Source organism: Puma concolor, chromosome D4, assembly GCF_028749965.1.
Source record: "Puma concolor isolate L17-30 chromosome D4, mPumCon1.1.hap2, whole genome shotgun sequence".
Classification (NCBI taxonomy): domain Eukaryota; kingdom Metazoa; phylum Chordata; class Mammalia; order Carnivora; family Felidae; genus Puma; species Puma concolor.
This window is the reverse complement of record NC_141679.1, coordinates 65,234,809-65,249,714: the sequence shown is the minus strand read 5'-3', so window position 1 is coordinate 65,249,714 and position 14,906 is coordinate 65,234,809. Positions and strand designations below refer to the sequence as shown.

Genomic DNA, 14,906 nt, shown 5'->3' with positions numbered 1-14,906 from the left:
TCTTGATATATTTTTTTTTTTTTTTTGCTATCCACAGATCCAGTGTCATTAACTTCTACATCCTGTTTTGAATATTCTTCTTTGAACATTTCTAGGGATTTTTCATTGAATCCTTCATATCCCCAAACTTAGCATACGTATCCTCCAAGTTCTTCATTGAATCATCTCTTAATTTTTCTTTTCTTCTTTATATTTTTATGATTTTATGAGTCTTTCTTTGTATTCTTCTTTGCTCCATTTTAAAAATTATTTGATTCTTTGAGGCCCCCTGTCACTCATAGATTTGGTATCAGATTGCTAAAATTGTTTTATCGAACGTGCTTTTGAATTTTATCCAAGGCCTACTTGCCTTTCTTTGCCTTTGCATCCTTCTTTGCATCCTTCTTTGCATCCTTTTTATCCTTCTTTGCATCCTTCTTTGCATCAGGAGATTCTGTGTCAGTATCTTTCTTGGCATCTTTCTTGCCATCTTTCTTGGCATTCTTCTTGGAATCTTTCTTGGCATCATCTTTTGATTCAATATCTGTCCCACTAGGCTTTTCATCTTTCTTCTCTTTTTTACTCACCTTTCTCTTTGCATCTTTCTTGGATTCTTTCTTGTCTTTTGACTCATCATCTTTTTCTCCCGGTTTCTTTGAATCTTTTTTCCCATCCTTATCCTTCTTGGCACCCTTCTTTTCATCTTCAGATTCTATACTTGATTCTTTGCTCTTTTTTGAATCTTTCTTATCTTTCTTGGCATCTTTCTTTGAATTCTTTTTTTCACCTTCAGATTCTGTACCTGACTCCTTGCCCTTTTTTGAATCTTTCTTTTCTTTCTTGGCATCTTTCTTTTCACCTTCAGATTCTGTACCTGACTCTTTGTCCTTTGAGTCTTTCTTATCTTTCTTGGCACCTTTTGTGGCCTCTTTCTTTTCACCTTCAGATTCTATACCTATCTCCTTGTCCTTTGACTCTTTCTTATCTTTCTTGGCACCTTTCATGGCCCCTTTCTTTTCACCTTCAGATTCTGTACCTGACTCCTTGTCCTTTGAATCTTTCTTTTCTTTCTTGGCACCTTTCTTGGCATCTTTCTTTTCACCTTCAGATTCTGTACCTGACTCCTTACCCTTCTTTGAATCTTTTCTTTCTTTTTTGGTATCTTTTTTTGCACCTTTTTGTTCCTCTTCAGATTCTGTAGCTGACTCCTTACCCTTCTTTGTATGTTTCGTCTCTTTTTTGACATCTGTTTTTGCAACATCTTTTTCACCTTTAGTTCCTGTTTCTATATCCTTATCTTTCTTTGACTCCTTCCTAGTTATTAGTGGCCCCTTTGAAACTGTGGATTCTGATTCTGATTCTGATTTGTCTCTCTTGTCTGCTTTCTTGTGTTCTTTATCTTTCTTACCTCTTGCTGGAGATACAGGTTTGTGTACATCTGCTACTTTAGCAACCTCCTTGGGGTGATGGGTTGGTTTATGTTGGGGCCATATCCTGGCAGCTAAATAATCAGATGGTCTTTCAGAAATTCTCATTAAAGAACTGTGCATCCATAACGGTCGTTTAGGACCTTCTCTTAATTTCTCTTCATCATATTTCTGAAATATTGGTTAGAATAATGATGAACAACTTGTGTGCAAGTTACACAGCCTTTATTACCAGATATCAAATACATTTTAACTTCAACCATTAAAAGATTTTAGATTTTGATAAGTGGATACATTGTAGATCTCATAGTTTATTTTGCTTTTCTAATTTCATTCTTTTTATGACTAATTGATATTCATGTATTATTGTGGGCCTTATTTCAATTTAGAGGATCTTCATAATTCCCTCAAGATATTATGTTAAAATTGGTAGAGACCTCCACTGACTAATGACATATCAGAATTTCTGATTTCACAATCAGGGAGGCTTTTTTTTCCTCAGTGTTCTGGAGAATTCTTAAAATATTCTGCCCACTCTCCATTACTAGGCAACTCAGAAACTATTCTCTAATAGTTTCATGTTCAGGCATATCCTGTTCTCTATTATCACATTCAAGGTCTCTGGAATTTGGATTGCTACATGTGGTTAAAAGTACAAGCCTAAAACTGCTACTGTTTGGCAAGGTATAAATTGATATCTTTCAGATAGGAAATTACAATGATAAAATCTGTAACATTCAGTGCAAGTAAATTTGTGCAGAATGGTACATTTTATTTTCAACTCCTAACCAAGTATTTGTAAAATCTTAATTGCAAAAAAAGCAAACTTTGCAAGTAATGATAACAAATAATGGAAAAATAAATTGAATAAAGAAAGAAAGGAAAAGCAAAGAGTGTGAGATTACAGAATAAGCTAGGATCTCTACTGATTAGAAACACTCCCTAAAACAAACAAGAGTTGATACATTTATCTTGTGAAAGTTTTTTTTTTTTTTAACATTTCATATCGCATGATGACTCCACACACATTAAGAAATATTTATCTTCAAGTATTCAGAATACTGAATTCTACATTGAAGAAGTATTAAAACTTCATCAGGGTATAATATAACCCCACAACTTTAATGAGGGAGTTTCTCTAGCTAGGGCACATTTTCTGAATGTTCTTATTAACTGCAGTATTAGGATCCTCAGATTTTTGTGCTTCTTGAACACACATTTTTATAGTGTGGTGTTACTAAAGAAATAATATGAAATAAGAGGCCAATTTTTATACAGTGAAATGAAAATAAAATATATCTACTTTTGTCAAGTAGTAGAGTTTGAATTACCTTTAACTGTGCTGTCCAATATGGTATATAAGCCTCAAGAGAAATGAATTGAGATGTAAAATTGAATTCCTCAGTTGGACTAGCCTCTCAAAATGAATGTTCAATAGCTAAATTGGAATGCAAAGACATAAATATTTCCATCACCACAGAAATCCCATTGGTCAGCACTGATCTGTAAAACACACAACTATACATGATTTCACAAGTTTATCACTAGTAAGATTATATGATCTTTTCAATACTCACAGGAGCTGTATTGTCTCGTAGTTGAGATGGTTTTGATCTCCTTTTTTTTCCTGGCCGTGGTGGTTTGGGAAATACCAGGGCAAAGTGTTGCTGATTCCATGATTTTTTGCTTAATTCACTGACTAAAATAAGAAAATATTTAACAAACATTTTAGAGTAAGTAGAATTTCATCAGAACTAAAACAGCAGTAAGATAATAGACTTCATGAATAAACAAATGATACGAATTATGGCTTCATTTATTTTATTAATATTTGGAATTCTCTGCTATCAGTACATGAAAATAAAGATTTATTTTTCTATTTTGATCAGTTTTACAGATAACTAGTCATTGTAAAACTAATATAGTCTGGGATATAAATGCAAAGAAACATGTTTACTGCTTTCTTATAATCTTTCTGTCTCTCCAGGTCTGGATTCTTGCTATAGATTCTTTAGGTTAGAATAAATTCTATTGAGATCAGAAAATATGGTAACTACTTCTGTAGCCTCCAAAGTACTTAGCACAGTACTTGTTATAAAATATTTCGTAAATATATGATTGAATCTAAATGCTACTGCTTAAGATTCCTTTAGTTAGTAATTTTCCAAGTTACAAGAGTAAATGTTGTACACTTAATAACAGCATTGTTGTTATTGGGTGATGGGTATTAAGGAGGGCATTTGTTTTGATGAGCACTGGGTATTATAAGTAAGTGATGAACCACTTAATTCTACTCCTGAAACCAATAGTACACTATATGTTAACCAACTAGAATTTAAATAAAAATTTGAAAAAAATGTAAGTGGCATATTAATGAAAAAATCTAACAAATTAAGAGTACCTATAGAATTGTGACTGTGAGGGTAAAGTTACCTGGAAACTATGAGAGAATGGTTTAGAGACATTTAGGGTACAAATGAAACTAGTGAGAGATTATCACTGCATTTAAACACGTGCAGTAGTAGTACTTTGTGTAAGAGAAAATATACTTTTCCCATGAGTCTCCTGAAAACAGGATCGATGAGAAAATATACAGAATGAAAGAGATATTTAAGCTCACTATATGAGGGAAAATCATTTGATATATGAAGGCCTTCAACATCAGATTGTTGGGTTTTTGGCCTATTATCAGGAGGATATAGTCTAGCAGGAATGTAGTACAAGTCATTGTGGATATTGGTGAATTTATCCAGTTTCTAGACTACTTTTCAACTGTAAGATTATCTGATTTTTTATTTCTAACATGTATGATTTCTAACATAACACCTTTATGTTGCTGAACCTATTTGCTTAAACTTTGTTTGATTTAAAAACAAAATATCTTAGAAAGTGTTTGCTGAGTCCATGAGTAAGGTGCCTTATAAGTAAAAGGGTTTATTTTTAATAATATTCTGTAAGAGCTCTTGCTTTATCCCTTTTAATAGAGGATAATAATCACTTATCCTTAAAATAATCATAATCCTAAAATTAATCATGTTTCAAAAGTAAATATTAAATTCTTTCTTACCTGGAATGTAATTATCATATGTTCCAAAGTTTATTTTTTGGCTATTAAAATAAGAGGGAAAGTTTTTAATTAATTTATATATAATCACTCTAATGATCACTATTATGTGTAAGCACTGGCCATCACCAACTAGAGAAATATTTTGCATTCTCAGATCTCTACTATTATGTAAGATTACTTCACTCTAGAAGAAACAGAAATGAGTACATGTGTGTCTTTTGCACAAACTTTAACATAACTAAAACAAAGTAGATAAAAAACAATTTAGAAAGTTACCAAATTGCCATATCTGAAATATAAACTTTAAAAAAGAATTGTGACATCATAGTTGAATTATTTTTCTCTGTCTCATGCTCCAGATTCACTTGCAATTGAATTTTAGCAAATATGTCACTTTAAAAGCATTACTTAAGCAAAATCAGATCCTCAAAATATTCTCAGAACTTAAGCAAATCTGAACCATTCAATGACATACTTATATGTGTGTGAATGTGTATGTGTGTCAGTGTGCACCATAAGTATCGATACGGATTTTTATTTGTTTTAATTTTTGTTCTTCAGGAATATCTGAGAAATAAAAACTGTTTTGCAAAGTATTTTTCATTTAAAAGTTTCCATTTGTTTCAGTACTATATGAGCATGTTTGCTCCCACAAAGGGGAATTTTATTATATAATATTTGCATTGGAGGCATACATTAATATTTCATATAAAAAGGTTATTTTAGACATTTTTTAAATGTTTGTTTAGTTTTGAGAGTGAGAGAGACAGAATTGGAGTAGGGGAGAAGAGAGAGAGAGAGATATAGACTCCAAAGCAGTCTTCAGGGTCTGAGCTGTCACCATAAAGCCTGATGTGGGGCTCGAAGTCATAAACAGTGAGATCATGACCTGAGCCCAAGTCAGATGCCCAACCCACTGAGCCACCCAGGTACCCCTAAAAAATGTTATTTTACAGCATCTCATTGCATTACAAAAATAAAGCCATTGTTGATCGTGTGTGAGTTTGGGGCTTACAGACATGCATAAACACACACACACACACACACACACACACACACACACACACATACACAGGTTCTTACTTATTTTGACATTATATAAATATTAAGAATTAAGTACATAGTAAAATTAAAAAAAAAAACAAAACAAAATGGTGAGTAAACAAAAAGCAGAACCAGATCCATAAACAGAACTAACTAATGGTTTGTGGGGGAAAGCAAAATGGGTGAAGGGGAGTGGGAATACAGGCTTCCAGTTGTGGAATGACTAAGTCACTAGAATAAAAGAGAATAAAAGGCACAGTATAGGGAATATAGGCAATGATACTGTAATAATGTTTTATGGTGACAAATGGTAGCTACACTTGGGATGAACACAGCATAATGAATAGAGAAGTCTAATGTACACCTTAATGTAACATTGCATGTCAACTGTACTCAAAAAAATTGAAAAATAAAGTACATTAAAATAAGTATCTTGATATTTTTATTTGGGCTCTATTTCCTAGCACAAAACTTGGCACATTTTTGTCACTCTATAAAAATTTAAATGACTTTAATTGAATAAAATTTAGGATGTATTAACCAATAAGTTATCGGGTTTAGTTTTTTTTTTTTAAGCTTTTACTTAAATTCCAGTTAACATACAGTGTAATATTAGTTTCATGGTTACAATATAGTGCTATCACACTTCCATACATCACTCAGTGCTCATCACAACAACTGCACTCCTTAATTCCGATCACCTATTTAACCTACTTCACCACCCATCTCCCCCTGGTAACCATCAGTTTGTTCTCTGTAGTTAAGAGTCTGTTTCTTGGTTTACCTCTCTTTTTCTTTAACCTTTGTTCATTTGTTTCTTAATTTCACATATGAGTGAAATCATATGGTATTCGTTTTTCTCTGACTCATTTCGCTTAACATAATACTCTGTAGCTCCATCCACACAGTTGGGTTTTGTTGCTGGTGATGGTTTTTCTTTTTAACTGAGGACATGCATTAAAATCACTTGTCCTGTTGTATCTGAATCTCTAAGTCTGGATCTGGCCAATCTGAATCTCTAGGATTGGATCTAGCCAATGTATGTTAATATATTGCTGAAGAAATTTTGATGTTCAGCTATGGTTATGAACATCTCTGTTTTAAATACTCTGAAAGAGGAAATATTTCAGATTCAGGAAACAATATTAAATTTGTGATTTAAAATGTACATAGGCATGATCCATTTATTCCTTGTATAATTTCTATAGTTCTTTAATCAACAAGTAATTGAATTAGAAATCAAAGTCACTATATAGAAAATATACAATTTTTAAAAAAAATCGTTCTTCTAAATAACCTATCATCAAATCACAGTGCACATTTACAAAAAGAAACAATAACATAGTATCAAATATTGTGAACTACAGTTCACAAAGCAGAATTTATAATTTTAATGACTGGTATTAGAAAAAAGTTTAAAACAGTGTTTTAAATCCCTGCTTTAATATTAGGAAAATATGAAAAATAAATGAATAAAATTAGGAAAATATCAAACTAAGTTCAAAGTTAGAGGGAGTAAATAATAAAGCTATAAGCCAGAAACAAAGTGAACACAAAATTAAAGAAAATTAAAAAATCCAAAATTTGTTTTTTTTAATTATTAAAATTGATTAACTCTTAGACTGATATAATAAAGAGAAAATACAAATTACCAATATCAGGATTGATGCAAGTTTTTTAACTACGTAGATTTTAAAGGATAATGGGAAATATTATTTACAATTTTATGGCAAAAAGTTCAGCTTAAATGATATAGATGAGCTCCTTGTAAAACTAATTTAGCAAAACACATGATTAAATAATAAATATGTGAATGGGCTCCATAATAAGTAAATTGAATCCATTATCAAAAACCTTCCAAGAAAGGAAAGCACAGACCTAAACTCAGATCTTAAAAAAAATTTAGGAAAAATACTAACTCTACACAAGGTTTTGAGAAACAAGAGGTAGGGGAAAGAAGTTTCAACTCATTTTTGACACGAATATAAATAATTCTGACACTAAAACTTCTCAAAGAAGTTTTGAGAATTTGAGAAATGAGTATATAGACTAATATCTTGCACTAACACAGACACAAAACTTCCTTAGCAATTTGTTAACCAGTTACTGAACAATATATAAAATGGCAAATACATCGTGGTCATTGAAATTTACTTTCTGGAATATAAGTTTGGTTTAACATGTATAAATCAACCCAGGCAGTCACTCCAAATAACAAATAAGAAAATTCATCTAATAATTTCAAGATATATAGAAGATTTTTTTTTTTAATATTTACTTTTGAGAGAGAGAGTACAAGTGGGGTAGGGGCAGAGAGAGAGAGAGCACAGCTGGGTAGGGGCACAGAGAGAGAGAGAGTTCTCTGTGACTCGGATGCTTAACCAATTGAGCCACCCAGGCGTCCCGCAAAAGAATTTTTGAAAAAAATTATATCAATTCATAATTTAAAACTCTGAGAAAAATAGAAATAGAAGACACCTTCCTCAAATGGATAAAATGTCTCCGGACAATACTCATTTCTAAAATCAGTTGTGGATGTTGACTATCTTTCCTCTAGAAACCAGAAATAAGGCAAAGATGCTCACTCTTTCTAATCAACCTTGCAATCCAGACTATTTTGTTCCATAAGACAATGAAACATTAAGATTGGAAAGGAAGAAGTAAAATTGTCTTTGTTCACAGAAGACGTGCTTGAGTGGACTATCCAGTAACATCTACAAAAAGAATGATTTAGGGAGGGGCACCTGGGTGACTCAGTCAAACATCCCACTTTTGGTTGATTCTTGGTTTCCGCTCAGGTCATGATTTCACAGTTCCTGAGTTCAAGCCCTGTGTTGAGCTCTATGCTGACAAGGCAGAGCTTGCTTGGGATTCTCTGTCTCTCTCTCTCTCTCTCTCTCTCTCTCTGCCCTTCCCCTGTTTGTGCTCTCTTTCTCTCTCTCAAAATAAATAAATTGGGGCACGTGGGTGGCTCAGTTGGTTAAGCATCTGACATCGGCCCAGATCATGACCTCATGGTTCTTGAGTTCGAGCCTTGCATCAGGCTTTGTGCTGAAGGCTCAGAGCCTGGAGCCTGCTTCAGATTCTGTGTCTCTCTCTCTCTGCCCCTCCCCTGCTCACCCTCTGTCTTTCAAAAATGAAGAAACATTTAAAGAAATGTTTTAAATAATATAAATAAATAAAAATAAATAAACTTAAAAAATTATTTAGAGCTGTTAAGTGAATGTAATAAGATTGTATGATATAGGCTCTAATTACATAAGTTATGAAATCTTGCCATTTGTAACAACGTGGATGGAGCTAGAATGTATTATGCTAAGCAAAGAAAGTCAGAGAAAGTCAAATACCATATGATTTCACTCATATGGAATTTAAGAAACAAAACAGATGAACATGGGGAAAGGAAGGAAAAATAAGAAAAAAAACAAAGAGTCAAACCATAAGAGACTCTTAAATACAGAGAACAAACTGAAGGTTGCTGGAGGGGTGTTGGGTGGGGGGATCGCCAAGATGGATGATGGGCATCAAGGAGGGCACTTGTTGGGATGAGCACTAGGTGTTACATGTAAATGATGAGTCACTAAATTATTCTCCTGAAGCCGTTAATACACTATATGTTAACTAACTTGGATTTAAATAACATTTTTTTTTAAAATTACATATTTTTAAACATAACTGGAAAAATTTAAAAATATAAATTTAAGAACACAATATAATTTGCAATACCATAAAAAAACTACTTAGAGGTAAATTTATTGAAATATGTGCAAGAAAACTAAGGGGCGTTTGGGTAGCTCAGTTAAGTGTCTGACTTTGGCTCAGGTCATGATCTCATAGTTTACAAGTTCAAGTCTTGGATCAGGCTCTTTGCTGTCAGCATATAGCCCGCTTGAGATCCTCTGTCCCCCTTTCTGTCTGCCCCTCCCCTGCTCATGCTTGCTCTTGGTCGCTTGCTCTTTGTCTCAAAAATAAACATTAAAAGGGGTGCTTCAGTGGCTCAGTTAATTAAGTGTCTAACTTTGGCTCAGATCATGATCTCACAGTCTATGAGATTATTGGACTCTGTGTGAATTTTTGAGGAAAATTATATACACACACACACACACACACACACACACGCACGCATATGTATAAACCTATATTTTTATTCATATACATAATATATATTTTCTGATTCACAGACATCCTTTGTACTTTATACCTACCAAAACAACTAAAATTAAAGGCTAATGACATAACAGCAAAGGTATAGAGTATCTGACATGTTCAGCATGGTGGTAGGTGTAAAATAGTACAGTCACTTTGGAAAACCACTTGATGTTTGTAAAATAAAGTTAAACATATGTGTGCTGTATGTATGATTCAGCATTTCCACTGTACCTTACCCAGGAGAAGTTCACAAAAAGACTTGGACAAAATGTGTATAGCAGCTTTATTTATAATAACCCAAAACTAAAGTAACTCAAATGTCTATCAGCAGGATGGAAAAACTAAGTGTGGTATATTCATGTAATGGAATACTGCTCTGCAATGTAAAGAAATGTACCGTTGATATATGCAACATGAATGAATCAAAAAGAAATTATACTGAAAGAAAAAATCCAGAAACACAAAAGTATATACTGTATGATCTAATTTGTATGAATTTCAAGCATAGGCAAGGCTCTCTATGGTAATTTAACAGCCTGTTGTGGGGGAGGGGCAGAGTGGTTGATTAGAAAGTGACACAATGTAACTTAATGGTGTTGAAAATTCTTAACGTTTCTTAAGGTTGGTTAGGTTAGGGTTAGTGACAAATAAGTTTAGTTCTCTTTCATTTTCACTGGGAAGATTTTATAGGACCCCAAAATAGCCGTGATCTTAATACTCTAGTTCTCACTTCCTGTGTAAATTTACATATGCCATAAGCAATTCAATAAATTTAACCTGTTGGGAATAGATAGCATTTTTCTACTTTTTTGCCTAAATCTGGTACTGCTGGTAATAGCATCTCTCCCTTTACCTCTCTGGGACATCAAGAAATTTTCTGGACCAGGATGCAGTTAGATTCCATTTTTAAAGTTTTTATTAAACCACACACACACACACACACAGAGTCAACATATTTTTTTTATATTTTCTATTTTGAAACAATTGGTTAATTCATAAAAAATGTAACAAGTCAAAAAGGTTGTTCTGTCTTGATGTACCTAGTTTTTGAATTAAGATCTCTGGCAATATATATATATATATATGGAAACATAATAACTAGTACTTCATCTTAACCATGGTGCAATGGAAAACAGGTGCCACAAAAACCTGCCTTCACTTCAGGTGTAGTGCACACATTTAATCATTTCAAAATCAGTCTCAGTGTCTCTGAGCTTTTTTTTTTTCCTTAATCTCAAGATTCCTTTTAATTTTTTTTATTTGAGTATAGTTGGCACACAGTGTTACACTAATTTCAGGTGTGTAGCATAGTGATTGGACGCGTTTATATGTTATGCTTTGCTCACAGCAAGTGTAGCTGCCATCTGTCACCATACAACACTATTACAGTGTCATTGACTGTATTCCATATGCTGTGCCTTTTATTCTATGACTTATTTCTTCCATTACTTGAAATCTGTATGTCCCCTTCTCCTTCATACATTTTGCCCATCCCCACAATCCTCCTCCCCTCTGACAACCATCACTTTGTTCTCTGTATTTATAGGTCTGATTCTTCATTTTGTGTTAGATTCCACATATGTGTGAGCTTTAAGTAAAGAAGGTGCCCATTGTTAGCATTGTGGAATGTCATGCATTCATGAGTTAGAAAGGGAAACTGGGTTTGGGTTTTCCTAAATAAAAAATTGAGATCCCAAAGTAGGAGACATGGGGATCTTTATTTTTTATGACAAAAATCTACTTTTATATTACCACTGGAAATAAGTTGTTTTTTTCCTTTTAAAGGAGTAAACGTGTAACTGTATTTGTAGGACTTTTTTTTCTTAGTCTTAAAATTTTTAATCTTTGTATACAATAAACCTGCCCTTACTCTTACCTTTAACTGTATCTCTGGTATATCTTTGAAATGTATAATAAATTCAAAGAATAAGGGCTCTCAATAATGTTATACCTACTTTATTTTGATTTGAAATGGCTACAGACAATCATTATATGTGAGTTTCATAACATATCCTGCTGGCTGACTTTGGATTTTTGTATTCTGCATCAGATATATGACAAATAAAGCCATAAAGTACTTGGCAGAAAGTTTTCCAGGGACAGACTGGATCTGAGTCACTCTTGTATTTGCTCTAGAGGTCTCTTTTTTAAGGCAAAACTCAACTGTCACATGGTTATTGTCTTGGTGAAAGATGACTCTAGGTATAGTATGGTGAAATTTGCTGTCTTTTTTTTAACATTATCTAGAGTAGTGTTTCTCAACCTGGGTTTATTATTAATGCCTTGCCTGCAGTGGACATTTGCAACGTCTGAGATATTTTTATCACAATTGTGTGTATCTTTTGGTTGGGGGGGGGGGGATGTACACACAGTGCTGATAGTGGCATCTAGTGGGTAGAGACCAGGGATGCTGCTAGCTACTTACACTGCAGAGTACCTCCCTGCCCCCTGCCCAGTCCTCCAATAAGTAGTTATCCTTCCTAATAAGTCAATAGTGTTAAGATTCTTATACCTTGTTCTATATCAAGGTGAATTCCTATGCAAGTTGGTAGGAGAGGACCTTATTAATGCAACTCGAGGGATGAAAAAAATGTATAGTCAATATGGGATCCAAAAGTTAATACTGGAAGTTTAAGAAGTTCACGTTTTAGATAGCCCCATTCTTTGTGAAAACCTCTCTTACTTCCTTCAGTAACCTTAGGTCTATTCAGTATTAGAAATGGAAGGATTGGGTTGACTGATACAACCTGAATTGGAGGAAAAGGCAGGAAGAGGAGAAACATTTGAATGGTGCTGTTGAGGTTTTGATGAACAAGGGTATTAAAGGGGAATAAGTGGGGAGGGGGAAAACTGAACTGAAAGGAGAAAATTTCTTCTATCAACTATAAGTTGATAGCCATGACACAGAAATGTAAGTCCAGAATTAAGGTCCTGTCATAGAATTCAGAGGAAAAAGCACAATATTATTTTCTGCATCTCAAATTCTCTTGTAACTGAATTGAAAGTTGCCATTTGAACCCAAAGAAATATAAGATTTTGTTATTAAGGACTTGTATGTGTGCTTCATTAGCTAACAATGAGGCCATTTGATTATGAATTGAACCACACGTTCCTTCTATGATACATGAGAGTTTTAGGATTATACCAGAAAACAACATAAAGAAGTAGTCATAGAACCAAAAATAAGTTTTTAACTCTTTGTGTGAAGTTCTCTGAAAGTCATGCAGTGCTCATAATAGTAATGCCATCAATATTTTATTGTGCTTCAACATTTTAAAGTAATTATTATACAGTGTAATTCTGTCATGTTACATGCTAACGTACAGATTACTTTGTAATCATCAGCAAGTCCCTCACCCTTTAATTATTACACATACGTTGAACCCTTTTACTGATGGTAGTCCTTTATGATTGCATTATAAGGGAGTAGGCACTAGGGACTTTTAAAGCCCATTTTGTTTATCTTCAAGAGTTGTATTTTATTTTTCTTCAAAAGTACTGTCCAAAATAAAAACCAGTTACATTCTATTTCATAGTTCATACTTTCACCTTTGTTCCAAGTCTACATAGTTAAAAGGCTTACATAATTGAAGGTCTTCTTTCCCTATCTCATTATACCACAACATAAATTAAGCGTAAGGAAGCTACTATCGTCAAACTTCCCATGTCTGCATAATCTGCTTTTCATTGCAAAGTATTTTTGCCTACTCAGTATTTCTCAAGGGGAATACAGTTAGTATTTAATTGATCTTCTTTCTGTTGGGATGCCCCACTTATTACCAAAGGTTTAGCATCCTTGATACACGCCCTCTAAAAGTCAGTAGACTCCTCAGTCACTGTGACATTAAAAAAACAAACAAACAAACAAACAAACAAACAAAAAAACAAGGGGCGCCTGGGTGGCTCAATCGGTTGAGTGTCTGACTCTTGATTTCTGCTCCAGTCACGATCTCACAGTTCATGAGTTTGAGCCCCACATCGAGCTCTGTGCTGACAGTGAGGAGCCTGCTTGGGAGTCTCTCTCTTCTTCTCTCAGTGCCACTCTCTCTCTCAAAAATAAAGTTTAAAACAAAACAGAAAACAGAAACAAAACAAAACAAAATTCCCAGAGATTTCCAAATAGGCTCCAAGAGGTGAAAGTTCCCTGAATGAGAACCATGAAACATTTTATTCTGTATGTTACAAAATACAGTATGATAAAAAAAAAAAAATGAAGTAAGGATCACATTCAAAAAGATTTATCCAAAACTATGCATATATTTCACTGAAATGAATGAATTAGTTAAGTCTTGGATCAAAACAGCCTATGATGTTGCTTGAGAATGTATGTGCTAAACACATACTCTCTTGTTTATAATGAATAATAATGGACATCTCTTTATACTAAAGAGAATAAATATAAAGCTAACTAGAGCATTTCAGTTATTTTAAAATATAAAATTTGACAAGAGGACTTACAATCTTGGTACAGACATTTCCACCACCTATGATTTGCCAGGACTTAAGTAAGCACTGTAAGTTCAAATTAATGATGTTGAGAGGTGACATCATAAAGAGGCCAAGAGCACTTGGAGTTAAAGGGGAAAACAAAAGCAATCACTTTAACTTGTATTTTATGTTTTCTAATATTCAGTCTAAGATTTGTGTTTTCTTTCACTCATTATTACTGACAGACTACAACTGATGGTTTAAAAATAACCAGTTGGTTTTACATCTTATAAAATTCTTGTTTCAGTTTTTCATGTAATTTTAATTTATTGACTAATAAGACAAAAAGATGAATCTGAGTATCTATTAAAATAAATTGTAATCCTAACTTCCTTGATATTCATGTGTCTTTTGTTAAATTCTTTGTATAACTTTGTGCCGTTTACCTTTTCCCATTTTAAACACACGGGTTGCTCATAGATACAAGATTTTAAAGAAGGCTAGGTGCTTACTAAAATTTGAATTTAGGAGCATGTCAGTAGCTCAGTCGGTTTAGCATCTGGCTCTTGATTTCAACTCATGTCATGATCTCACAGTTCATGACCATTGGACTCTGCTCTGGCAGTGCAGAGCCTGCTTGGGATTCTCTCTCTATCTCTCTTTCTACCCCTTCCCTCCTCTCTCTCTCTCTCTCTCTCTCTCTCTCTCTCAAAATAAACTAACTTAATTTTTTTTTAATTATCAAGTTACTGATAGATCTCAGGTCGTTTTTACTATACCCGCCCTCCACCCCACTAACAGATGAATGCAAA

At 33.6% G+C, this 14,906-nt stretch overlaps 1 protein-coding gene across 1 annotated transcript; it reads right to left on the bottom strand.

The window, feature by feature from the left end:
• Nucleotides 1–85: 85 nt before the first annotated feature.
• Nucleotides 86–14,189, bottom strand: CYLC2 (cylicin 2). The gene is made up of 4 exons (XM_086683619.1): nt 14,125–14,189; nt 4,474–4,514; nt 2,984–3,105; nt 86–1,577 (listed from the first exon to the last, which is right to left on the bottom strand). Exons 1-4 carry the CDS (start codon nt 14,139–14,141, stop codon nt 342–344), a joined length of 1,416 nt encoding a protein of 471 aa, XP_086539745.1. The 5' UTR covers nt 14,142–14,189; the 3' UTR covers nt 86–341.
• Between the last annotated feature and the right edge of the window lie 717 nt (nt 14,190–14,906).